At 42.8% G+C, this 26,657-nt stretch overlaps 1 protein-coding gene across 7 annotated transcripts in view; it reads left to right on the top strand.

Moving 5' to 3' along the window:
* IPO8 (importin 8) overlaps positions 1-13,654 on the top strand; it is a 38,488-nt gene extending 24,834 nt beyond the window's left edge. For all 7 annotated transcript variants that reach the window (XM_083700063.1, XM_083700062.1, XM_083700061.1 and 4 more), the window contains exons 21-25: positions 1,373-1,593; positions 6,248-6,453; positions 6,906-7,124; positions 8,126-8,242; positions 9,891-13,654. In XM_083700063.1, coding sequence (XP_083556189.1) covers positions 1,373-1,593; positions 6,248-6,453; positions 6,906-7,124; positions 8,126-8,242; positions 9,891-9,985 — 858 coding nt within the window. In that variant the 3' untranslated portion in view covers positions 9,986-13,654. The remainder of the gene's footprint in view (positions 1-1,372; positions 1,594-6,247; positions 6,454-6,905; positions 7,125-8,125; positions 8,243-9,890) is intronic.
* Positions 13,655-26,657: the final 13,003 nt, after the last annotated feature.

Genomic DNA, 26,657 nt, shown 5'->3' with positions numbered 1-26,657 from the left:
AGAGGCTTCCAGAACCCTCTTGAATTAATTAGAATAGGAAAGATCTCTACACATCAGATCAATACTTTCTGTACCAAGAAAGTGACAGCCAGTCCTTTAGATATCCCAGTCCCCATCCATAAAGGCTTTTCAAGGTCACCACCAGCCCTTTTGCCAGTCTGTTCCTTCAGTCAGAGGCCACCTGCTGCCCACTGCTCTGGGTGGGGAGGGTGAAAGGGGTGTGAGCTTGTGCATTGCCACCTTTTCCTGTTGGCAGCTGACAAAATTGGGCAAGAGGAGAACAGCAGGGATGTTGAGGGGGTGAAGTAGGGTCATGGTGGGATGCCAAAGGAGAAGAGAAAAAAGGAGGAAATCTGGGGAAGCAGATAAAGGAAAAGGTTGAACAAGGGGTTGGGGGAGGTTGGAGGCTTCCCCTCCAAAGCAGCCTTCATCTATCATAGGATCATACCTTTGACCGCCAGGTGTAGCTGAACTCCACAGCCCCCACAAGCAAGGCCAAGTTCCCCACACCTGTTCTATCAAATTGAGAAGTTACAATCTGGTGGTGAGAATTTAACCACCAGATGGCGCTCCGGGTGCTTAAAAATATTTCAATTAAAAATTGCCTCTGCTTCTCTGGCCTTCTGCTTCCAAAATTGATCGCCAACTTTCTGGCAGTAGCTCTTCTGCTTTGTACATTACACAAGTATTTGGTGGTATCATTCAGCTGGTGGTTAGGTGGGACTCATATATGATGGGCTACAAGCTATCTCAGAGAGGTGACCGGTATAAATTATGCATATTTAGCAGAGTTGCATATTTTTTTCTTATTTTGCATACCCCCAGGGAACAACAAAGAGCTTCATAGGGTAGCGAAGCTTTGCTTCCTGACAACTGGAAATCTTGTTCAGCAGTTTCTTTGGCTTTCTGAGATTTCATCAGGCATAGTTCCCATTTCTTCAGTAATTGCAGGACTGAAAAACAGGCCTTTAAAAAGAAAGAGCCGAGATTCTTAGGAAGCAGTATTCTAGAGCCAGTATCTCATTATATGGTTTTATAACATAATTTCCCCTTCAAAGTCACATAAGGAATTGTGTGCTGTATAGTATTGTATGCTTGTGAGGTAGCAATGGGGAAACCTGTGGCCCTCCAGGTGTTGCTGGGATCCAGTTCTCATCATCCCCAGCCAGCATGATCAATGGTCAGAGGTGATGGGAACTGTGGTCCAGCATAATCAGGAGGGCCACAGGTTCCGACCCTTATTCTAAGGAAAGGTAATTCTAATTGTAAGTTAAAGCCTTTTAATGCCTTGAACTTTCTCTGAACATATTTCATTTCTCCACTTTCCCTTTGCTTCCTCTACCCCATGTCTCTCCTGTTTTTCTATCCTCAGTGCATCCCGCTCTTTGTAGAAGCTGTCCTAGAGCGCTTAACGCGAGGGGTTAAAACCAGCGAGCTCCGCACCATGTGTCTCCAGGTGGCCATTGCGGCCCTTTACTACAACCCTGATCTCCTTTTGCACACTTTAGAGAACATCAGATTTCCTCACAACCCAGAGCCCATCACTGCACAGTTCATAAACCAGTGGATGAACGATACAGATTGTTTCCTTGGGTAGGTGTCCAGTGGTTTTCTTTTTTCTTTTTTAAAATCTTAGGGCTTCTTGGAAAATGACTTTTGATTTTGGTTTGCATAGAAGGTCCAGGAAAATATCAAAACCTGTGTGGAGGGAGGATTTTCCTTGACCTTCCCCATCAACTGCAGCTCCAAATTGTACTCTGAAATATTTTTCACAACAAAGAAAATCTATTTGGCTTATTTTTAAAAAATAACATCATTTCCTCCAATCGTTTTGTTTTAGACACACACACACACTTTAGCTCTGTTATGTTAAGAAGACTCCACATCAGCCATAGAAATCCTCAGAAATTACTAACTGGCAAGAAGAAAAAATACTAGCCATGCTATGTTTGCTTGGTATAGATACAGATACAGATACAGATATAGATATCTAAGATTGGTTCCCAAAGCAGCTTACAATGAAAATCCATACCAAATTGCAATTATAATTAGGGATATGTTACAGGTAGGTAGCCGTGTTGGTCTGCCGTAGTCGAAACAAAATAAAAAAATTCTTTCCAGTAGCACCCTAGAGACCAACTAAGTTTGTCACTTCTTCTGAAGAAGTGTGCATGCACATGAAAGCTCATACCAGTGACAAACTTAGTTGGTCTTTTAAGGTGCTACTGGAAGGAATTTTTTTATTTTGTTTCAGTTAGGGATATGTCACTGTGCAGAAGAGGGAAGTTGCTTTTAGCCTCTGGCTGTTGGTGGTATCATCTTGATTCCAGGCTGTTCTTTCCAGGGGGACATACAGGCAGGTTTGGTTGCTGGCTGATAGTAAAGGTGATCACCCCACTTAGCCCCCCGCAACGTCTTCTAATAGTGCCTGATTGAGTGGGGTGGGGGTATTTCAGGCAAACCTCCCAAATGAGAAAGGTAAAGTTATCTGTGGGGAAATGATCAGTGGGGGCGATTGCAGTCAAGATTTTACTGTTCTTTAAAATTGGCAGCTTTTTAAAGAAAAAGAGAGAGAAGTCCCATCCCCATAGTTGAAAGCCGCTTCCTTCTAAAACCATTTTGGATATCCCCCCCCCCCCCCAACAAACAGCTTCCATACCCCAATTCACCACTTGCGAATGAGGTGGCAAATTGTAAGTCCCCTCCCCTCATCCCGAAATCATTTTTGGGGTTGAATTTCACCCCTGAAGTGAAAGTGAAACAACAGCCTCCAATTCACCATTTGCAAATGGCATTTTGACCCCCCCCCCAAAAGCATAGGCTTTAAGAAGCTCATGTCTTCCCTCTCAGTGCATGTAGTGTGTGCCTCCCAATTCTGTCAATGGGTGTATAGGAGTCATTTGCTGTATATAGAGTCAGGAGTTTTAAAATGTTGTGCTCCCCACATGCAGCATCTGTGTGAGTAAGGGATTTTTCACAACCTGTGCGTGGCAACATTTATACCGAGCTGTAGATTTCTTAACGATAAGGGATTTCAGATCATACTTGAATCTGTTGTGTTGCTGAATTTTGTTGTGTTCGGAAGTCATTTTCTGTGGATGATTACGATGCACAGTAACAGACAGTTGTCCTTTAAGGCTGAGGAGGAAACATTTAACAAGAACCGGAAGCCATTTACTGTGGCTGTCTTGACATCTTGTAATATTCGTTCTTGTCTTGGAGTCGATGTTATGTAACTGCAAAGAATTACAGTGTCTCATAAATGCAGTTTTAACATGACATTTACTGCTCTAGTGAGTGCGTTGTAAAAGGGCTTTATTACATTCTGTGGTTAGGGGAGCTATCCAGCTTTCAAAGGTGCATCAGCGGCAGAATGTAACTCTTTAGTATATATTTTAAAATAAAAAGGCTTTTTGTCCTGTTGTGCCAATTAAAAAACAGAAGACTCTTCATTCAGTTTTTTGCTTCTAAGACTTTTCCCCTTAGCGATGGTTACATCATGACCAATTTATCTAAGGCTAAGGGGCAAGAGTGGACAACTTATTTGGCACTAAGGGCCTAGTTTTTGCCATCATATTTTTCATCTCATTATAAAGATTAGAAACTTTTTTTAAAATTTAAAACTGAGATTTCCCAGAATTCAACAAATATCCAAGAGCAGAAGATCTTGGCTTAGCTAGCAAATGCAGACAGTGGCTAATTCTGCATTTGAACCTCTTGTACATTCTGCATTCTATACTGCTGCCACCTTGTGTTTAGGAAGGAAGCTGTGTTCCTGCACTGCATGGGGCTGGACTAGATGACCCTCGTGTTCCCTTCCAACTCCACAATTCTAGGATTCTAAGAACTTATACTGAGTCTGTTGGTCCATCTAGCTCAGTAATGTCTACACTGACAGTCAGCATAAACATTACTGAACTAGATGGACCAATGATCTAAGCACCTTCCTGTGTTCCTGTTTTATTTTAAATATTATTGTTTTAGTGCTTTGGTGTTTGTCCCCTTTGGTAGACTGGGTGGGACATAAATTTAATAAATAATACAAATAACAATGATGGGGGTTTTCTAGTCCAGCCACATCTGGTGGAGGGCCACAGGTTCCCAATCCTTCCTCTATAGAAATGTCTCCTAAAGAAGGGAGACCAAATACATGGATATTTCATGCTATGCTCATTCAAACCTTGCAAGCTTGAAGCTCTCTTGGTTCCTGTTCTGTGATCTCCCTCTCACTAAAGGCCCATTTTGAGTTACCCTCATGGTCTTGAAAATATATTTTCCCCTCCGCAGTGAATCCTCTTGTGAGTTACTTGAAGGATATTCTTAACAATTTTGTTTCTTAAAAAATATGTTGAGCCCAGTAGCAGCATTAAATTAAGATAGAGGCACGTGCTTTGAATGCTGATAACACTTTTCAATAAAAGGAGCATCCCAAATCTTTCTCCCCCCCTTCTCCCTGCCAAATATTTCACTGTTTATTGCTCCTATTTGCAGTGGTGCGTCTGCCAATTTTCATTCCGTACCAGAGTGCTCTTCAGCCCAATTGAGATTAATTTTTCTGTCAGATTTATAGTTGGTCCCACGTCATTATAATTCTCCAGAGGGCAGGGCATCTGCTTCATTAGTAACCGCATGTGTTTGTTTAGCAGTGGACTCTTTGCAAATTATTATTCTTGGGCGGGGGGAACTTTGGGTAATAACTGGCTATGTCGTTTTACAGGGATGTAACAGCACTTCTGTGCCCAGGAAAGACTCTAAAATCTGTGCCACGTTTTTTCATTCCGTTTTGTGTGTGTACAGCCTTTTCAGTTCTTTTCAAATCGTATTATTTTGTATTATTTCAAACCATAAATGGGCTCTTTTGTTAGTGTCAGGAGCCACATGATAGGACCACCTTGGACACCTTTGGATGCAAGGTGGAGTATGTACTTAGTAAAATAATTTAGCCTGTTTAAATGGTGAGCAGGGTCGGCCCACCCATAAGGCAAGGTGAGGCAACCGCCTCAGGTGGAAGGATCCGCAGGGGCAGCAGATCCAGCCTCCAAGGAATGCTTCACCCTGCTGCTGCTGCCCTACCCCAGGGGCAGCAACAGCTGTGTTGAGATCCTTGGAGATGGGAACTGCTGTCTCCTCAGCATCCCTACTCCAGTGCCAGCTCTACAGCAGCTTCTTGGTGAATATAAGGCACTGCTGGTCTCCTCCCACCCTTGTTCCCATTGTAGAACTTCACTCAACCCTTCTTCCCTGGAGGGGGATAGCATTTTGTGGTTTGCCAAAATGTCAATAATGAATTTCCCACACAGTCAAAAGAACAAACAACTCTTCTTTTTCCTCAAACCCTGCTCCACCCTCCTACTCCAAACAGGTGACTGCACATTGTCACCCTCCTCTGACTGTTTGCTTGTTTCTATGTGGAGACTAATACGTAGACCCCCTGTCATGCCGTTCTGCAGCATGAAAATTTAAATGCATGATGTAAATGAGAAACTTAATTGGAGTTCTACTATGGCTGCCACTTCAAATCTTTTGGCTGATGTTTGGGTTTTTCTTCTTCTAGCTCCCGTCTGAATTTTGCTTCAGGAATTCTTGCATCTGGTGAATTTTTAAATAGGCCGGAGGGGGGGGAAAGGCTTTGCTCCCCACCGCTAGCATTTAAAAGAGGTCCCCGGAGATTTCCCTATGGGCTTTCTTCTTGCGAAGCAAGCCCATAGGGAAATTCGTTTTGCGAAGCGCCTCCAAAACGGAAAATCCTTTCGTCTAGCGGGTTTTTCGTCTTGCGAGGCGTTCGTCTTGCGGGGCACCACTGTACATAATTTAAAGTTATGTTCATTCCCGTTAAACAGTGTCTATTAAAAAAAGAAAGGAAAAGCGGTATTGGGCCTATGTAAGGGAAGCATCCTCATATGGGTTGTCCTCATCTACTACCCAAGACAGGGAGGCCTCTTTCAGAGAGCCTATTTGGTTGTTATCCTGCCACCTCTGAGAATGAGTGGGAACCAGAGCAGAGCCTCCCAGGCTGCTCTGAAAGTAATCCTCAGCCTTTGACAGCTGAGATGTGTTTTTATACACATCTCTGTTTTCTGATTTAAACTGTATTGGTTTCTTGTTTAATTTCTTTTACCCGGCTTTAAATCGTGCGACTATAAATTGTTGTAACGTGGTCTGAGATCTCATCGTGAAGGAGGTTTAAATAAACCTGTAATAAATAAAAATGGGAGATTCTCACTCATTTGTGTGTACGTGTGTTTAGCCTCCATGATAGGAAGATGTGCATCATAGGGCTGAGCATTTTGATGGGGCTGCCCAACCGACCTCCCGCAGTAGATGCCGTGGCTGCTCAGATTGTTCCGTCGGTCCTCCTTCTGTTCCTGGGACTGAAACAACTGTGTGCCACCAGGCAGCATACGGAACATGAAGAACATGCTAAATCTGAAAAGAATGATGCAGAAGATAATGGTAAAATAATTAATATACATGTGTGCATTTCAGTGGAAATGGATTTGGAGAGGGCAGGGGAGAGATGGTTGCTATAGCAATACTGTTTCATCAGCTATCATTTTTCTATTTGTTACTTGCAAAAAGACCTGTCATAATGTCTTTCAGCTTACTTGAGAGGGAGGGACTGACTATTTCAAAAAAAATCAGAAGTACTTTACATTCCCATATTGTGTTGCAGAATAACCCTCTCTGAGAATTGGGCCACCTCCTAGATGGTCAGCAGTTTAATGTTTGCCTGAGTGTAGTGCTTTCCTTATTCTACATAGGTGAATTGCAATCGCTCATTTATGGGACAGCACTGGGGCCAGTTGTTCAGGAAATTTAGAATATCCCCCCCCAAAAAAGTGTCCCATTAAATCCTGAATATTAAAAATATTAATGCCTTCTATTAAAAATAAACTTTTTAACAGAAGAGATTCCAAGTGATGAAGAGGCGGCCAATGAAGTCAGCCAGGAGATGCAGGAAAACCATACAGGTGGTGGCGGTGATGCAGGAGATGAAGATGAAGATGATGACGATGACTGGGATGATGATGCACTGGAAGAAACTGCTTTAGAAGGTTTCAGCACCCCTATTGACCTGGATGATGGTGTGGATGAATACCAGTTCTTTACACAGGCACTACTAGGTACACACATCTGAAACCTAGAACAATAGCAACAAAATCCACAAATGTCTTCTGTCTTCTCCAAGGCTACAAAGTCTTTGTCAGATTCATTGTTATCTTTGGAGCACAACATTCAGTCAGCTTATTGGCCTACTTTCCGTCCAAAACATACACTCTGTATCCTACAAGGATTCTGTGAAACTCTAGTTGAACAGAAGATAGAGGAACCCTGCTAAGCTGGAAAACTCTTTGTTTTCTTCTTGCATTTCAGAAAGAGAATCGCAATCTCAAGCTGTTTTTCTGGGAAGGGTTAGCATAGCCTAACCCTGATTTTATTAGCATAGCCTAACTCGTAACTTTCTCCCATCAACAGAAGGATCATAGTCAAGTGGTAAAAAAAATGTTTTTATGCCAAATGTCCCAGATTCAGATGTATACAAGTATATTTTATTCAGGCAGATTGTAATGTTGGCTTTGGCAGTCAGAACTCTGGTTCAAATCCTCTTTGGCCATGACATTCAGATGTTGGCTTTGGGCAACTCTCTCTCAGCCTAACTTACCTTCCTGGATTACAGTGGTACCTTGTTTCTCAAATGGCTTATTTGTCGAACAAATTGGCTCCCGGATGCCACAAACCCAGAAGTAAGTGTTCTGGTTTGCAAATGTTTTTTTGGAAGCTGAACGTTTGACGCGGCTTCTGCTTGAATGCAGGAAGCTCTGGACAGCCACTGCCAGTCAGCATAGATAATACTGAGCTAGATGGACCAATGGCTTAACTTAATATAAGGCAGCTACTTGTCTTCCTAGTTTGTCATCAAAGATAAGTTGCCAAGTATGTCAGTACAGTCTTTGCTCACTGGAACAGGTATTTCAGCTCAATATACTGAAGCCAAAGGTAGAAGATTTCTATTTGTGAAAAGGATTGTTTTAATGATAATGGAGGAAGGTTGTGGTGGGTTGTGTATCTGTCTTTTCTTTCTGAAACTTTCTTAAAAGAAAGACCATTATTTCTGTGTTGATAGCGATACAGAGCCGAGATGCAGCCTGGTACCACTTGCTGACAGCACCACTCAGCAATGATCAGAAGACTCAACTGCAGGGCATCTGTGCGTTAGCTGAACACCGGAGGAGTTCAGCAGGTGAGTCTGTTTATTTACTCTGTTGCAAGGATGTCTGTAGAAGCATGAATTGTACACTGCACAAATAAGAATTTTAATATTTGCAACCATGTCAAGTAATTCAAGCTTCCTCAAGTTTAAAACAAAAGAAAAACAAGTCTTAATGTTTGTATTATTCTGATTGCACAAAGAGAGAAGCACATTCAATAGATTTCTTTTGCTTTTGCCCATTGTAAGCAGCCTTTGCGTACTGGATACTCTTTGGAGGAGGGGAGGTATCTTCAGTTCACAAGGGCTTCTATGCTTTTAAGAGGGACAGATAAGTCTTCAGATCTAAGGAGAGAATTCTCACTGGTCTTTATCTTCCCTGTAGAGAAGACGAAGATAGAGAAATGCCAGGGAACATTTGGTGAGAGAGAAATAGGAGGCAATAAATATGTAACAGACACCGCAGACAGCAGCAGTATGTATAGGTTGGAGAAGCACAACTCAGAGGAAACTGTGCACGCATAGCTCTTCTTCTGCCCTCCCAACTTTCTCTGTTTCAGCAAGAAAGGACAAAGAAACTTGGGTGAGGGAAGTAGAAATGGAGGTATGCAGCGAGTTTTAAAAGTCCACTGAAATTAAATTACAAAAAAGCATTTGTTGCTTTCTATATATTGTCCCAGCTCCTGCCCACTTAGCAGTTCGAAAGCATGTCAAAGTGCAAGTAGATAAATAGGTACCGCTCCAGCGGGAAGGTAAACTGTGTTTCCATGCGCTGTTCTGGTTTGCCAGAAGCAGCTTAGTCATGCTGGCCATGTGACCCGGAAGCTGTCTGCGGACAAACGCCAGCTCCCTTGGCCTATAGAGCGAGATGAGCACCGCAACCCCAGAGTCGTCCACGACTGGACCTAACGGTCAGGGGTCCCTTTACCTTTATATATTGCCACTATAAATAAGCTATCAACATAGTTATTGGAACCATAGCTCAGTGACACAGCACATGCTTCAAATTTAGGCTCCCTGTTTCGTCCCTGGCATCTCCAGTTCAAAGGATTAGATTGGTAGGTAATGATAAGAACCTCTGCTTGCCACTCTAGAGAGCTGCTAGACAAATTAGATGGCACAGGGCTAGAAGGACCAATGTCCTGACTCAGCATAAAGTAGCTTTCTATGTTCCTTTGTTAGGCCTTGTTAGAGGTCCACTTTACATGGTTAACAATTGTCACTTGGTATGTAGGACCAGTGATCTCTACAGAGAATTAGTTGCACACAAATTGAGTTTAGAGACTCCCTAAACAGTCTCTGCATTACCCATCGTTATTAGAACAAGAAGCTTAACCAAATGAATTATACAGGAATAGATTATTTCTACTTGTATGATACACCTATATATTACCTACTTGTCCATACAAGCAAACTGTGGAAATTGCAGAGTGGGTGTTTTTCTATTGGGCTCAGTAGTTTTCCCTTTCCACTACAGAATATTACCCATCTCCAGTAGTGGAGGGACAATATAGAGGTATACAAATCTGCAAGATTATTTTGTTCCCCCCGCCTTGGTGGTACTTCAAAAATTTCAATCTTTTAATAAAATAAATGCATGCATTTTGAAGGAGGTTCATTAGTGCTTTTAAAAAAACATACTTTCTGTCTGTCTCTTACACTTATTTATTTTTAATTCTAGAATCAAAGAGGATAGAGCAGCAAACGGGCTTCACATTTGATAACAAAGGACTGGTCTCTTCATTTAACTTTGGCAATCCTCCAGGGAGCAACTGAAGGAGGAAAAGACAAAAGCTTAAGGGACTCTGCAGAATATTTCATTATTGCATTTTATTAAAACAGCAACACACATTTGTGAGTTGTGAGCAGACAAGGGAAGGTAATGGAGTGCTCTGGAAGATGATTTCCCTTTGGGAAAGGCAGTGGTCAACCCTCTTTCCTCTCATTAGGACACTCTTTCTAACCAGCTACTGTAATGTATAAATTCTTGTGGTATTTTTCTAAGTTGTTGGACTGAAGAACGTCTCTGTTCCTGCTCTTCCCAATGAAATGGGGAAGCAGCTGTATGGAATTGGATTGAGTTGCACTTCTCAGGTCTTTGCCATGTGAAATTGAAGGGGTCCTATGGATAACAGTGCCTTCTGTTGTATATGGATTGCCTGAACAAATAATTTTGGAGTGCATAGTGCATTTTTTAATTTTATTTTAAGGAAGGACATTTAATAGGCACACTTCAAATCTTGCTTTCCTCTAATGAAATCATGGCTGTATTTTGTCAGTCGCAAACTTCACACCGTTGGCTACGCAGACCTTTCAGCTTTCCTGAGTTCATCTGTATGTGTCCAGGGTAATAATTTCTCTTGGAGTTATCAAGAATAACCTTTATGTTCACAGCTGTTACCAGAAAGCAGACCTTCCCATGGAAAATATTTCTTTAGATTTCTACTTGGGGTTCGATAATGCAGTAGTTTTCAAACTATCTGCCTTGAAGGAATTCTTTCTGTGTTGCCCTGTGTACCAAGGAACCCATTTTGCATTGCAGTAGGTCCTGGAACATAGCCCTTCTGACTTTTTGAGCCTGCAACCTGACATGTTGGGTCTCACTGTTCTCTCTTTCAGGGAAGCTGGTTTGTCAGGCTCAATCTTACTATGAGCCCAAGGTGTCTCCAGAACAGTTTGAAAGCTATTGCTTTTAATGGAGGCATTGTAATTATTTGGGGGGGGGCAGTTTGTAGATGTAGCAATGATGTGCCTGGCCTGGCATATTCAGATCTAGAACTATCCCATTGCTCTTGTGGATTTATTGATGTATTGGTAATCAAACAGTGGCCTTTGCAAGCAGTGCTTCTTTATATTGTCATCTGTCTTTGACAAGAATGAGGTTTTCCAGCCATGCCTGTGCTGAAAACCTACGCTTTAAATAATTGTTTTTATTGGCTCCATCACTCAGGTTGTATCCAACAACTGAGTGATCACAAAAATAAATAAATCTTAGGTTTAAAAGGCCAGCCTCCCATAACATCAGAAATGAATTGGAACTAGGCATTGGTGAGCAGAACATGAGAAAAATGGTTAGGTAGACAGGAGTGGCACAGAACAATGAGCCTATGTTCATATAACTTACCTTGCATAAAGGGAAGAAGTGTCTAAGAAACCAGGCATCTGATGGAGGCTGGATTGAGTCTCTGGACTACCACTTTGCTATCCCTGGTACTCATTCTCCTTCATCTCCCACTGCCCATTGTTGTAGCATATGTTTCCCATGCCATAATACTGGGTGTTCGTGTCTTTCTCCAGATGTTTGTTACTGAGGGAACTTGGTGTTTGAGCCTTACCAGTTCTCCAGCCACACTTGATGGCTGTATCTAGTGAGAAATTTTCTGTTTGCGTGTTACCAATTAATACAAAATACATGTATGCCAAGTTGATGGTGAAAGACATGTGCAGTGCATATTTCAAGTACAGCTTTCCCTTTTTAAAATACACAAAAGTGACAAGTGGGCAAGAATCAAACCACCTCGCTGGTTTGTTTACAAGGGGGAAGCTACATTTGAAGCATGCATGCAACCTTCATAACTGATGCATTGGTACCCAGGCACAAAATATATTGTGAGATGTGGTTTTCAGTGTTCAGGAAAAATGTTGATTCTCTTTCCCAGAACTGTTTCACATAGGTATACCTTGAGGAACACAGGGTTAAGCACTAAGCAAAGATAATGAATTTTGTATCTTTAGGAAGAAGCATCAAAAATCTGGTTTGAGGGACGAACAACCTGAAGGTGAGGAAAGAGCTTCCTTATGAGATAGCAATGTACTGGGTATTTTTCAAAAACAGCCCCAGCTCTTCATGCCTGTCACATTTAATCACCTAAAGCCATTCATCACTTAAGAAACTGTAAGGGAAGGTGGTTTAATTAAGGGTTTGAATTAAGACACACATTTCCTTGATTCCCTTGTTCAGTTTGTGCTTAAGCTTCCCCTCAACTCCATGTGGCTAGAAGACTAAATTTGTCTGCAAATATTGATCGTCTGATGAAAATACAAAATTTGGGATCATTGATAGGTTTGCAGTAAAGGGCTTGGCTTTTTGTGATGGACCACAAGAAGGAACTGGGGTTCTTTCTCTAATTGAAACAGTGAAGACTATTCTGCACAGAGGCAAAGCAGGGTTTGCCACAAAGTGTGCACCAAACAAGGAACTACATCCAGTCGTGGCTTCCTGAACGGTTGACCAGGCCAACAGCCTCTGTCAGTATCAATCAGATTTTACATGATTAAGTGTACATTTAAAACATTTGGTGTGCCTCTAAAAATTCTAAGTTGGCCTACAGACTCTGAGGAGCTAGAATGCAAATGTCATCTAACTTCTTAACTAATATGCTGAATGTGTGCCTCCTTTTATATTTGTTTTGATTCTTTGATAATTCTGCCCCTTTTCTCCTAAAGTCATTTCCTGTAAATGCTTTAGCCCATTACAATCAATTTCCTTTTTCTGTTCTGGAATGTGTTGTTATGCAGTTGATCAGGAGACATCTTGCAGGGCAGTATTGGTGTGAGAGCAAGAGAGATTGAGAGTGTGTTGCTCTTCCCCACTTTCACAACAGATCTTTGTGCAAATATGCCAGCAAAATAAGTATAATTTCACACATGCAGGAAGGGGATCCACATAGAGCTGACTTTGCTTTCTTTTGAAACATTCATTTAAATATGATTATCTTGGATAAAAGATTTGAAGTGTCTTCCAGGATTGTGAGCAGCTCACTGATGACGTGTTTCCTCCCCATATATATGTTTGTCATATTTTTGTATGTTATACAGTGTTATGACAGGCATGTCTTAAGAGAGCAGCTCCTTGATCTGAAAGCTTCATGTTGAGGGTGACCATTGGAAATTCTGAAATTTAATGATAAGTTCACATGTACCTGTTCAGGGCTGACTGCATTAACAAGTGCTGGCTTACATTCATGTATCAGAGATAAAACACCACAGATAAAAGCCTCCATATTGCCTTACATCACCCAAAACACAGTGCTGTTCTTCAGCTGAGTCAGTTCACTCTGTGAACTGCTGGTTACCAACCACAATCAAGTGTAGAAAAACCAAGTGATGTACATGTGCATGTGTGAACCAATCTTTGAGGAAATAGAAGTCCTCAAACTGACTCGACAACTGGTGCCAACTTTTACTTGACCTGACAGATCTGTGGATATTCTAGGAAATAAGAGTTTGTACTGTCTAATCTTCTGGAACTGTAAATGTTCTAGGTAAACCTGTTGTTACATTTTGACTCCCCCACCCTGAAAAGAAAATAGTTGCCAGCTACCACAACCTCCCCTTTCCCCCTTTCCACTTTTTGAAGGTTGAAACAACTAGCATGACTATCACAACCAAATTAACTCATTAAAACAATGAGGACCATTAAAACCAGGACCATTTTATGCTAAATTTTGAATCAGACTTGTTTTTTTCTTTAGTAGAGCTTTGGTTACTGATAAGGGGGCTGAAATCACCAGCAGGGGGTCTTTCATTGACATATGAGTGTGATTACCCCCTCCCCTTGCTTTTTCTTGTGTAAAAGACCATGCCATGTTTCCTGCATGACCCTTTTCCATCTTTAAATGTTTATTTACCTTTGACTGTTCTTGTAAAAACTTTGAAGTGTTACCCAATATTGTCTTCCCACTACCTCAGGTAGCATCAGATGGAATCTGTCACATGGGAGGAGCCCACCACCAGTGTTTTCCTCTTAGAAACTGGGATTGTTCATGGCTTCTGTGTAGTCACACACATGGGTTCTTCACTGGTGCACAGCAACATAAGGGATTATTTTTTTTTTGAGATCTTAAGAAAGCAGGTATGGATGTGATGCTGTTGCTCAAGGGGCAGACAAGTTCCTTCCCACCCTGATCTTTTTCAGTCACATGGCCTCAATTTTTTTGGTATTGCTTGAATACTACAAAGGAAGGAGCTATCTCAAGGGCTCCCCAGGAAACATGAGAAGGGCCTTGAGATTTGCTGCCGTATAATTTGAATTGATAAGCTTTCTTTAGACTTCTCTCACAAGGACACAGGTGGGTTATGGCAATAGTCCTTTACCTTTTTTAAACATACACACACATTGTGATTGCAAGTGACTCTGAAATTAATATTTATTCAAGACTCCTTATAGAGTTTTGGGCCCAAACTAGGGTGTTAGATCTCAGTCCTCCCAAGTCTGCTGAACACTCTAGCTACTGTGCCTAGCTGACTCTTGACTGAAGTTGGGTTGTTTCTATCCGATGCTGAGCAATGCAGAAAGCTTTGTTGCAAGACTTAATCATTCTTGTGCCATTCTGGGCAAGTTCTACATTAGATTTTGTAGCCATGAAATTGTAAGTGGTCAGTGTAACTGCTTACAATTAAAGACTGTCTTTCTGAATGGGTCATCCATATAATTCACTCCTTTTCTGCCACTGTCCAGGAGTCTTCTATAGTTAACCATCGAGCCCCAAAGGGTTCGCCCAGGTAACCTATTTATTGAGCATTGATCTTCATTTTGCTTGCACAAAGGTTATATGATGTTCACTCTTTATTGAATACTCATTCTGGTTTGTTGGTGGGGACAATCAGTTCACTTCCCTATCACTTTTCTAACTGCAGAAAGTCTTTATTTAAAAGTGGATTGGTTGCGCCAGAGCACTTTAATTGCGTAAACCTAAATTTCTAATATGTGATTGAATCCTGCCTGCAAAATAGTGGCAGTCCTAGTGATGACCTACGTAAGTTGTGTACAATGACCATTTTCATTATATTCTCCCATGTATGCCATTTACAGCAATTCCTGTAAGAGTCATTCCATGGAAGCAATATTTTTCTCTTGGCAATACCACTTCATTATGAGCCTGAGGACCATCCTTTCTGTGTGTGCTTGTTTACAGGATGACTTGTACTCCCAAGTTCCTCTTTGTCTGAGCGTTGCATTTCAGAGTTTGTTGGACTGTCTTGATTTTGTTCCCTTTTACCTCTGAATGCTGCTTTTAGACTCCAGCTGTACCTGTGTGGTAGTTCACTGCATCCAGAGAGCTAAATAAAATTATGGAACTCTTCATAACGAACAAAGGTGCTGCACCTTGTTCTAGAACTGGTAGAATGTGCTACAGGCTCTCCAGTATTTTAAATCTTCCAAACCACATGTTTCAATACAGTGAGAAGTGTTTGGAGAGCCCTCGTTTTGCTTTCTGGGCTTAAGAACTGTCTCATGGGATCAGACCAAAGCCCCAACTACTCTAGTGGGTAGTCATATGCCTCTGAAGTTCATAAGCAAGGCACATACTGGTAGGTTATTTTTTAAAAAGAGATTTCTGTCCTGCTGTTCTACTGCCGATGCAATGTTCAGGGCAGCTCAAAAGCAATTTAAGATCAGAGTGTCATGAAATACAACAAAGGCAGAGACCACATAAAACAGCATATATTTACCAGCCTATTGGGACAAGCAAGCATCCTTAAATAAAGGCCTGCTTTATCACACACTCCAGATTCTGAAAATAACTACAGGCAAATGAAAATGAATGCACAGGCAGGTTTTTGCTAAAAGTTTGTTTTTTAAAAAGCAGGGTCCATTCAGCTTGGATCCATGATCACAGGAGGGAACGCTCCAGGACTTTTTGTTGACACAACTGATACTTGCTATAACAGCCAAGGGGGAGAAGGGGGTGAGGACCTGGTGCTGATGTGAGGAATTATTCAAAGCATCTTTTTGATGCCAGGGATCATTCCTACAATTAAGTTTGTTACACCTAGATTTTGTTTCCCATTACAAAAAGTGCCAAAGCAATTTACAACCAAAGTAAAAATGCAATAATAAAAATCACATAAGCATTTTGAAAACTTTGTCATTAAGAGCTGTGGATGCATCAGATTCTCTGCCATATATTTTGCAAAGTTGTTTGTTAGCTCTGCATGTGAACACCTTTTAAGATATCATAACTGTCAGGGAACTGCCCTTGGAGAGTCAGGTGGTGGAAGGGCTCAAGGAGGCTAGGAGAGCCTCGGATGCGGAGGAAGGAACCAGTAGGGTGAGAGGGAGAGTTCCTGCAGAAACTCAAGCGGAGGAAGGGCTCCAAGATGTTTCCAGTGAGAATAGCGGGGAGGGCTCAGGACCTCTGCTGGGGACGCCCACTCCGCGGAGGAAACTGTCACGCAGAGAATCCAGAAGAAGAGTTTCCGTCAAGGAACTCTTATGTTGGAGTAAATTCCGGAAACGCCCACTGACGGATTCTGCCAGCGATTGAGGTAGCCACGCACCCATGGCTCCTCGAACTGGGAAAGTTTAGGAACTGATGTGAAGCTTGGAGGACTTAAACGCTTACGCACGAGCAGCCCCCTTTTCCCATTACAATAACCAAATGTTGCATGATGGTTCCTGAGATCAAGGAACACATTTTCATCCATGTTTGGATACAACTAGATGCCATTTTAAATCAATATGGCAGTCTGAACCTTTGCAAGTTGCACTAAATTCAACCACCAATTTCAAAATTGCACAGATTATTTTGGTTCTTTAGAAACTTCACACAACAGCCCTGCCCTTCAATATGTGAAGCAGCAATAAGAAGGGTCTTTGGGATTGTTTAGGATGCTGTCTCTTCACTGAGTAAGCCAAAGCAGCTGTTTTGGGAGGCATCTTGTGGCAGATGTAATGGAAGCTCTGCTTATCAGTAGGCAAGTATCACAGCTGCACTGTGCATGTAATACCATTCTGACTCTTCCCTGGTTTCGTTAAAAAAACACTTACTCCCTATCCTCTTGCTTCTCTCAACCCAGAGCATGCTCTATTCGAGCATTCTTCCAACCTTGGGTTCCTGGTTGATGTAAGACTACAATTCCCATCACCCCTAACTATTGACTAAACTGGCTGAGGATGATGGGAGTTGTTGTCCAGCAATATCTGGGACCTAAATAAAAAGAGCACCATTATATTCAACGCAGCTGCTGCCCATGTTTCAGCTCCCTATAACATTGCATCTGGCACTGCTGTGTACAGTAAGGAGCTGGCAAGAGACTACCACATTTTATGGCTTGTCTCGCTGCTGCTGCATCAAAAAGCAACTCTATTTTTGCCCCCACTTGCTGATTTAGAACCTGACCCATTTTGTTATTATTGCTGTTATTAAACACTTAAAAGTATCCCAGAACTGGCCAGGATCTTGCTGCTGTGGTTACTGTACAAACATTCAAGGCTGCATTAGCTCTTTTATGCTGAGTACTAAGGCTCAGCCACACTTTCTTCCATTTTGGTTTTCTGGTCGAAAAATTACGATTCTGTGGGATATATATATTTCCTTGAAACTTTGTGTGAATACTTATCTCTCTCTCTCCCCCGATTCTCTTCACTTGGAGCCGTCATTTTCCTTCCTGGATTAATTGCCTGGGTGATCCCACTCTATTGGAATATGGCGTGAATGGGATGATGTCAACGAGGCTGCATAAACAATCAGATCTGGCTATGTAATGATGTCTCTGAGGGCAAGTGAAGTCAATTAAGAATGAAAGAACATGTCATTGCAATCTAAATAAATAGGCTGTTGGATTTTGCTTTAATATAAAAAAGAATGCCAAAAAATTAACTGAGACGGGGGGGGGGGGGTTTAAACATACTGTGAAAACATCTGAAAAACTGGGTAGTTTTTGCCTCAGTTCTGTTTAAGTACTTTTCAGAGTAGAATATAAGCTAAGTGGTTTGATTTTAGGAAGGATCATCCCTTCCTCTTGTATGAAGAGCTTTTATGCCAAGTCAGACCATTGGTGTGTAGGTCTGTCTGGCTTAACGGCTCCTATGATCCTTAGCATTCTAGGCAACCAAGCTCTACAGAGAAATTTGTATTTCAGGGACACACTTAGGAAGAGGCCATAGATCAGTGGGTGAATATAGAGACTTGCATACAAAGGAACCCAGTTTCAATCCTCGTTTGTAGAGCTGAGCAAAAATGCAAGTGCAGACCCTCCAAGTGTCCCTATTTTCCAGGGACAGTCCAAGATTTACAGAAGCCATCCCAGTTTCTGATATGATCACAGAATGTTCCGCTTTTCCTTAAGACCTCCCTATTTTCATCAGAGGGTATGGAGTTATGCAACCCCTGAGCCAAGGAGATAAGTAACTATACAACCTTTAGAATACCTCTGCAGGCATTCTGGTTTTATATATGTTGGAAGCCACCTAGAGTGGCTGGGGTATAAATAAGTTATTATTATTGTTATTATTATCACTATTATTACTATTGAATAAGATGTCCCTGTTTTCATTTGAGTAATGTTGGAGGGTATGCAAGTGAAACCAGAGAGCTACTGCCAGCCAGTGTAAACCATGCAGGGCTAGGCAAAGTAATGGTATGATTTTATGAAAGGCAACTTCCTGCGTTTCATGGAAAATCTTCCCCACTACTCATTCATCTCTCTCCTGAGAGAGATGAAATTCAAAGGCCTGTTTTTGCAGACACTCTGAATCTAACTTTGGTAAGTTCACTGTCTAATTCACTGCAATAGTTAATTGTCCTTTGAGGGTTACTGAGACCTCCGATATAAAGTGGTATAAAAATTCAAAATATAATATTCTGACACCACAAAAGAAGTTAGTTTCTGCCCAGCCTACAGGAGGGCTAGGGAAACTTTTAAACTTGAGGGCTGTGTTGGCTTCTGGGCCATCGTCCAATGAAGACATGCAATTGGTGGGTGGGGCAGAGTCAAAAGTGGGTGGAGCAATGATTGCAAGTACAGTATTTATTTTAGTACAATAGGCTAGTTTCTGCAAACACTCCCACACTTCCCTCTCTTTAATCCAGACAAGCAAGAGGCATTTTCAGAAGAATAAACCCTCAAGGAGGGTGCAAAGAAGGACCTGTTCGGAGTGTGGCTTGGCAGAAGTCCCAAGTGCCAGACAGAAAGGCTTGTGGGGCCACATTTGGCTCCAAGGCATGAGGATCCTCATCCCTGGCCTAGAGTTTGCCTGCAGCCTCCAATTTGGGACACTGGTTCACAATTGGTTGTCCATGGAACCCAGGGGGTCTGTGTAACCCACCTAGGGGGTCCGTGGAGCCATTCTCATAAGATAAAATACCGTACAGATATCAAAATTTCCATGGCTTGGCTTTTGAAAAATGAGGTCTGCAGTACTTAGCTAATTAGGAATTACAGTATGCTAGGGGATACCAGGGGGACGCTGGTGGCGTTGTGGGTTATACCACAGAGCCTAGGATTTGCCAATCAGAAGGTCAGTGGTTCGAATCCCTGCAACGAGGTGAGCTCCCGTTGCTCGGTCCCTGCTCCTGCCAACCTAGCAGTTCGAAAGCACATCAAAGTGCAAGTAGATAAATAGGTACCACTCCGGCGGGAAGGTAAATGGCGTTTCCGTGCGCTGCTCTGGTTCGCCAGAAGCGGCTTAGTCATGCTGGCCACATGACCCAGAAGCTGTACGCTAGCTCCCTTGGCCAGTAAAGCGAGATGAGCGCCGCAACCCCAGAGTCGGCCACAACTGGACCTAATGGTCAGGGGTCCCTTTACCTTAGGGGATACCAGCTGCTGTCAACAGCAGGAGAGGGCTATTGTCCTCATGTCCTGCTCCTTGTGATGGCAACAGGTAAAGTCTACAGTACTCTCTAACCAAGTTTCACTAGCTAAACACTGCTCACTTTGCACACGAAAGGGTTTCAGCAGGTAATTGGACCTATCCTAATACTCCAGCATTCCACCTTGTTGCAGAGTCTCATGTGGCTTCTTATGCCCAGCCTAAAGGTAAAGGTAAAGGTACCCCTGCCCGTACGGGCCAGTCTTGCCAGACTCTGGGGTTGTGCGCCCATCTCACTCAAGAGGCCAGGGGCCAGCGCTGTCCGGAGACACTTCTGGGTCACGTGGCCAGCGTGACATCACTGCTCTGGCGAGCCAGAGCCGCACACGGAAACGCCGTTTACCTTCCCGCTGGTAAGCGGTCCCTATTTATCTACTTGCACCCGAGGGTGCTTTCGAACTGCTAGGTTGGCAGGCGCTGGGACCGAGCAGCGGGAGCACACCCCGCCACAGGGATTCGAACCGCCGACCTTTCGATCGGCAAGTCCTAGGCACTGAGGCTTTAACCCACAGCGCCACCTGCATCCCCATGCCCAGCCTGGGTTGATTCAATAGCTATAGTCATTTTATGGATTGGGCCTGGCCTCAGTTGTCCATACTCTGGTGACCTCCCATCTGGACTACTGTAATGTAATGTATGAACCAGACATCATCATCATCATTGTTTTTATTATTTATACCCTGCATATCTGGCTGGGTTTCCCCAGTCACTCTGGGCGGCTTACAGTATACTGTATATAAAAAATTGTAAAACATCAGACAATAACATTTTTCCTGATACAGAGCTGCCTTCTGATGTGTTCTAAAAGTCAGATACCATATTTTTTGCTCCATAAGACGCACCCGACCATAAGACACACCTAGTTTTTGGAGGAGGAAAACAAGAAAAAAATATTCTGAATCCCAGAAGCCAGAACAGCAAGAGGGATCGCTGCACAGTGAAAGCAGCGATCCCTCTTGCTGTTCTGGCTTCTGGGATAGCTGCACAGCCTGCATTCGCTCCATAAGACACACACACATTTCCCCTTACTTTTTAGGAGGGAAAAAGTGAGTCTTATAGAGCAAAAAATACGGTAGTTGTTTGTCCTTGCAAATAGAGGGATGCCCTTTGTGAAAAATGACACATGTGAGGCCACTGTGAGAACAAGATGTTGGAGTAGATGGACCTTTTGCCTGATCCAGCAGGGTTTTTTGTATGTTCTTATTAGCTGAGAATGCATTCGCCCTCAGGCATGTCCCAGATTCTGTGTGCAATGGCTGAGAAACATGGATCCCTCAACAATGTGGAAATGGTTTCACAGACAGAAATGTTGAATGCTGCTGCTGTAAAAGAAAGTAATTACTATGGTTGGTTTCCATTCTGGTTACATTATTAGAAGCAGACAGCACTGACCACATTAATAGAGAACCCCACAAAATTATGATTAACATCCAGCTCATTACTGTGGGAAATAAATGCTTGCATGAATCTAGACTATGGTTACAAAATCCCTTTTCTGACCCAGAAGGCTTTTGCTGGCTTAAGGATATTCCTTTGTTTCTTAACCCTTTTCAAGCTGGATTTGGCATTAATGTATGCTTAAAAGAGAAAAAAAAATCAAAGAGGAAGTGCCTGATGAAATTGGAGGAAGTTTCTTTTCAGATTTGCAGCGCTGGAAGTAATTTAAAATAAGCAGCGCTATCGTTTGCACAAATGTAATCGAGATCTTTACAATGGAGGCAATCTTGAAGGGCCACCTTATTCCACATGTGCCTTTCTGCTCAGGTCAACAATGGGGGCTTTGCTCCATTTCCCCAGGCCCTTAGAGCAAGGGATGAGAAATCTTTCTTGCCTCACAGGCAACCTTCTGTGGGATGTGGCGTGTGAGTGGGTCTGTGTCCGGCAGAGGAAGAGAGTGGGCAGGTGTGAGGTCCCATGCCCCCCATCTTCCCCTTTAAATTACATGCTTCCTTCTATGGGGGTCAGGAGGGAGAACGACGTCTCTTCCTTCCCCTCCCTTTTGCCAGTGGTGGCAGCAACAGGGAGGATCTTGGGACTGGGGGTGGCTGTGAGGTGACGGGAGGGTTTGGGGGTGAACTGTGAGGGGTGGGGTTTGGCAGGGAGGCAGAAGGGGGTTGGAGGAGCTGTGGGAGGTTGATGATGATGATGATAATAATGATCACTATCACCCATCTAACATGGTTGCCCCAGCCACTCTCAATTATGAGACCGCAGGAAAACACAACAAACATAAAAAAACTTCCCTATACAGGGAATTTTATATATATATATATATATATATATGCTTTCGTAGATTTTCACGGGTACAGGAATGCAGGTTTTGGTGTCCTCGGGTGTCTTCCCGTGTAAAAGTTGGGGTGTCTAGGCGACGTTTCGACGAGGTCTCACTCGTCATCTTCAGGCTGGTGCTTTCGGCTTCTTGTTACTGGAACAGAGCGGGATCTCAATGTTTGAGTTCCTATAAATACTGTAGAGGGGGTGTGGTGTCTAGCCTCCAATGTTCTGGGCAGAGAGGAAGTTCCCAGGCTAGTGTGCCTTTTCTTCTTTTGTTCCTTAATTACTTGAGAGATACCTTGAGTGATTTCTTGAGTGATATCCTGAGTACCACTTAGGTGGGTCATTAGGTGTGGATTAGTTGCTAAAGTCTTTGTGTCTTGACCTCTTGAACTTTGTGAAGAGTTTTCCTGAGAAGATGGCTGTATTGCACTTAGTTGTGCTTTGGCTTGGCTTCGTGTATAGGGGCGAGCTGTGGTTTTGTGGCTTGTGTCAGCCAGATCTGTGTAGGGATTGCAGGGGGGTGCAGCATCCGGAGGTGCCACCATGGACACCATCCAGTAACCAATCCATGGTGGCACCTCCGGATGCTGCACCCCCCTGCAATCCCTACACAGATCTGGCTGACACAAGCCACAAAACCACAGCTCGCCCCTATACACGAAGCCAAGCCAAAGCACAACTAAGTGCAATACAGCCATCTTCTCAGGAAAACTCTTCACAAAGTTCAAGAGGTCAAGACACAAAGACTTTAGCAACTAATCCACACCTAATGACCCACCTAAGTGGTACTCAGGATATCACTCAAGAAATCACTCAAGGTATCTCTCAAGTAATTAAGGAACAAAAGAAGAAAAGGCACACTAGCCTGGGAACTTCCTCTCTGCCCAGAACATTGGAGGCTAGACACCACACCCCCTCTACAGTATTTATAGGAACTCAAACATTGAGATCCCGCTCTGTTCCAGTAACAAGAAGCCGAAAGCACCAGCCTGAAGATGACGAGTGAGACCTCGTCGAAACGTCGCCTAGACACCCCAACTTTTACACGGGAAGACACCCGAGGACACCAAAACCTGCATATATATATATATATATATATATATATATATATATATATATTAACACTGAATATGTATTTTTGGGCATATTTTCCTCACAAAATTATCGAAGCGTATTCCATCTCAAAAAGATCATACTCAAGATGCATTTTGATCCATTCTTTCGCACCCCAAAATGCAGAGAAGTGCAAAACCCAAAGGTGACTGGGAGAAGATCAGGCCAACTCGTTGAAATTCAATACCGCTGAATTCCTCAAGTGTTCCTGCTTCACGGTGGTGTAGGCAAGGCCTGCAAGGCAGGGTCTTATCTGCCCCAGCACCAAAACTCTGGAAAAGGCAGGGAAAGATTGATGCAGGTGCCGCTGCCCTTTCAGTCAGTCCCTTTTGGTTGTTTTTTAAGGCTGTTAGGGAAAGCATAAATCGATACTATGGCACTGCTAGACATTTTCAAAGTGTTATTCCCCTTTTCCCTTCGGTTGTTTTATTTTTTTGAAGCAGCTGCTGTGTGTGTGAATTAGTTCCCTCAGAACAGTTTCCCTCAGCAACAGTTCACTGGGAACAATGGCCGTTTGCCTCCTGCCTTCTCTTCTCCTGGAACTGCCTCCTCAGTGGCCATTTCAAATGGTCATTCGAAGGCCAAATGTGTGCATCTTTTGTGATTTTAATAATTGGCACTTGAATCTGCTTGCTTATGTTTTAATATGCTTATTATCCAAGGCATATTGTCAGGCTGGAAGGTGACATATAAATATTTTATGTAAGTACCTGACAGTTCCAGTTTTTCTCAGCTTTTTGTTTCAGTTTGCTTACGTTTCTTTCAGCAGTTTTCATGAAATAAAAATCCTCACAAAAATTATCCAGTGTTTTAATATACTGTATATACATTTTGCCTAATATGCGAAGTAATGATCACTAAGTAATGCATTTCTGTATGTTATTTTAACAAATCTATTTTTATACGTACTTTCTACCAACATACACATTTTTGTAGACTTTTCTTTGTAATTGCAAAATTTAGTGGCATGCACATCTCAAAAGATAGTTGTATTTCAGTTTTGGGGTAGGTTTTGTAGCCTTATTAGGCTTTGCCCTCGGGTGGGAAAAATATTGCCCCCGGGAAAGGGAAGTGGGAGTCAACAGACACTCAAGGAATAGTTTCAGAGAAAAAGCTTTATTTCTACCATCCATGAACTGGTAGAAGGAGCAAGTGTGATAACTCACAAAAAGCATGCACGAGTTCACAGTCATATGCACAGAGTATATATTCCCCTTCTAGTTCCCTCCCCTTTCTCCTCCCTCAGGAGTCCTGCCCCATGAGTTCCTCTGAGCATGAACAGAAAGCTGTCTTGGGACTATTGGACTCTTGGCACCCTTCCCAGGAAAGGGGAGTGAGAGCCAAGGGGTCGAGGAGCCCTGGTGGTTCAGCATGTCCAAGATGTTGCAACCGAATGAGATAAGATTCAGTTCTCAGGCCTGCTCTGACAGAGTCTATTCATTAGCTTTTTGAAGCCTTCTTGTACCTAGAAAAAGTAACGGTTTGCCCTTGCCACAGCATCTTGTGAGAATCCACAGAAAAGCTGTAGCTGTGGATTTTTAGAAGACAAAAGGAATTTTGGACAGTTTTGAGGCCTGGTGTGATTATTGAGTGGGGTGTGTGTGTGACTTCGGGCCTAGGTGGGGTCACCTGTCCTCACCTTCCTTCAGTTTGCATTAAAGCATGAAGTGAACTGAATTTCTCCCCCATCCCTAGGTGCAATGATGTCAGGACATTTATTGGGTTTCACAAGGAGAAGAGCAAAAAGAGCGCACCAGTCTCTCTGTCTCTCTTAATGGCTAGTTTGGCCCTTGGCGTACAGAGGAATAAGCATCATCCAAAGGACTGGGATATCTTTACATTTACAAGGGTATGTAAATATCTTTACATTTCCAAGACTAAATTGAAAGGGACAGGAGCTGGCCTGCTGCAATCAGCGTGCGCCAGTGCAAGTTAAGCTATGAACCACCCAGCTCAAAATGCTGCCAGCCTCGCTACAGATGTCCTCAGTTCCACTTGGAATGCCTTGGCCTCAAATCGCATGTGCGCTTGCTGAGTGTGCGCACAAACACACACACACTCAAAAAATAACCTTGTGGGTGGCATAACTGCCGTCTTTTTCTTTTCGTTTACTCCCCTCCCCAGCCGAGCATGCTGCTTTTAAGCAATCAGTCCCTTGTAAATTCTGGCTGGATGCTTCCCAGATTAGCTTTGGTTTGCTCACAGAGGATTTTGAAGCAGGCTGGCTGTGCTCCAGGGCTATCATCTTGCCTTTGTTGCTGTCCGTGGGTCTTAGTGGCACATAAAATATGGCTGTGTACACACAGCTGCTGGGAGGAAGCGCAGGGCTTCACATGCAGAAATCATTAAGTGCACTTACTTAGACCTGGTTCTTACAGTACTGTCGCCACATGGAAGGCATTGGAAATGCTCCTTCTTTGGCAGCAGCTCTTTGCAGAAGTCACCATGACGTGAGGGCCAGTTGCAGCGTGTATTGTCACCATCGCATGGAACTTTTATGTACCAGAGCTGCAAATATTCTTGTTGCACCTGACACACCTTGGTGCTACTGGGAATGTAATGGATTGGGGATGCAGGCGGGTGCATCTCTGGGACTTTTTAAAGGGGGAAAACAATGGTGTGATTTGCCAGAGTGCTGCTGCAATTGTCACTTGAATGAAGTGGTAAGAAGTCTTTCAAGTTTGCGGCAGATTAACATAGATGAATCCAGAAAATGAGGTAAATTATCCAGCAGAGGCTGAATAATGTTTTGGTTTTTTTTTTGATGGAGGAATCCTACTTCATGCAGTCAGTTTAAATGATAGCACTTCTTTGCAAAATCGTTTGTGTTTCTGATGAGAAGCAGAAGGTTGCTTTTCAGTTTACATAAGGCCTTTTAATTATTTACTTAATATCTATCTATCTATCATCTATCTCACACACTATAAAATCACAAGGCTAGAATACAAATGAAACAGAAGTTTATGCAGTCAATAAAAATCCAGAACCAAAATACTAATGCAAAATATCAAGTGGCACAATCTAAAAGTCAACAGGCAGGAAATAAATGCCCGAACAAATAAAGATGTGTTAAATCATTGTCTTTTGTTAAAGCTTAGTGGGTTTTTACAAGCTAAAATTATGCAATCAAAAGCGAACACCCCTTAGTTCAATGGAGCTTGCTGTCAGGAAATTATGTATTTGGTTACAGTCATATGTGCCTAACAAATTGGTTATTATGCTGTGTACACTAACCCTTGATTTCCTGACCAGTAACACCTGAGGCAGCTCTGGGAGGGCTCCTGCTTGCATTTGAGTAAGAGATAAAATGAATGCTTTCCTAGCTTCAGGAGCAGCAACTCTGACAATCACTAGCAGAAGCTGTAACACCTGAGCCAGGCTGGCAGACTGTTTTATTGTTGCTTCCTGTCTGCACCTGGAACATCCAACCGCTGAGGACTTAGTGGCACTTCAAGTGCA

Source organism: Podarcis gaigeae, assembly GCF_964106915.1.
Source record: "Podarcis gaigeae genome assembly, chromosome: 10".
Taxonomy (NCBI): Eukaryota; Metazoa; Chordata; class Lepidosauria; order Squamata; family Lacertidae; genus Podarcis; species Podarcis gaigeae.
The sequence above is the reverse complement of the archived record's forward strand: the minus strand, read 5'-3'. Positions and strand labels throughout refer to the sequence as shown.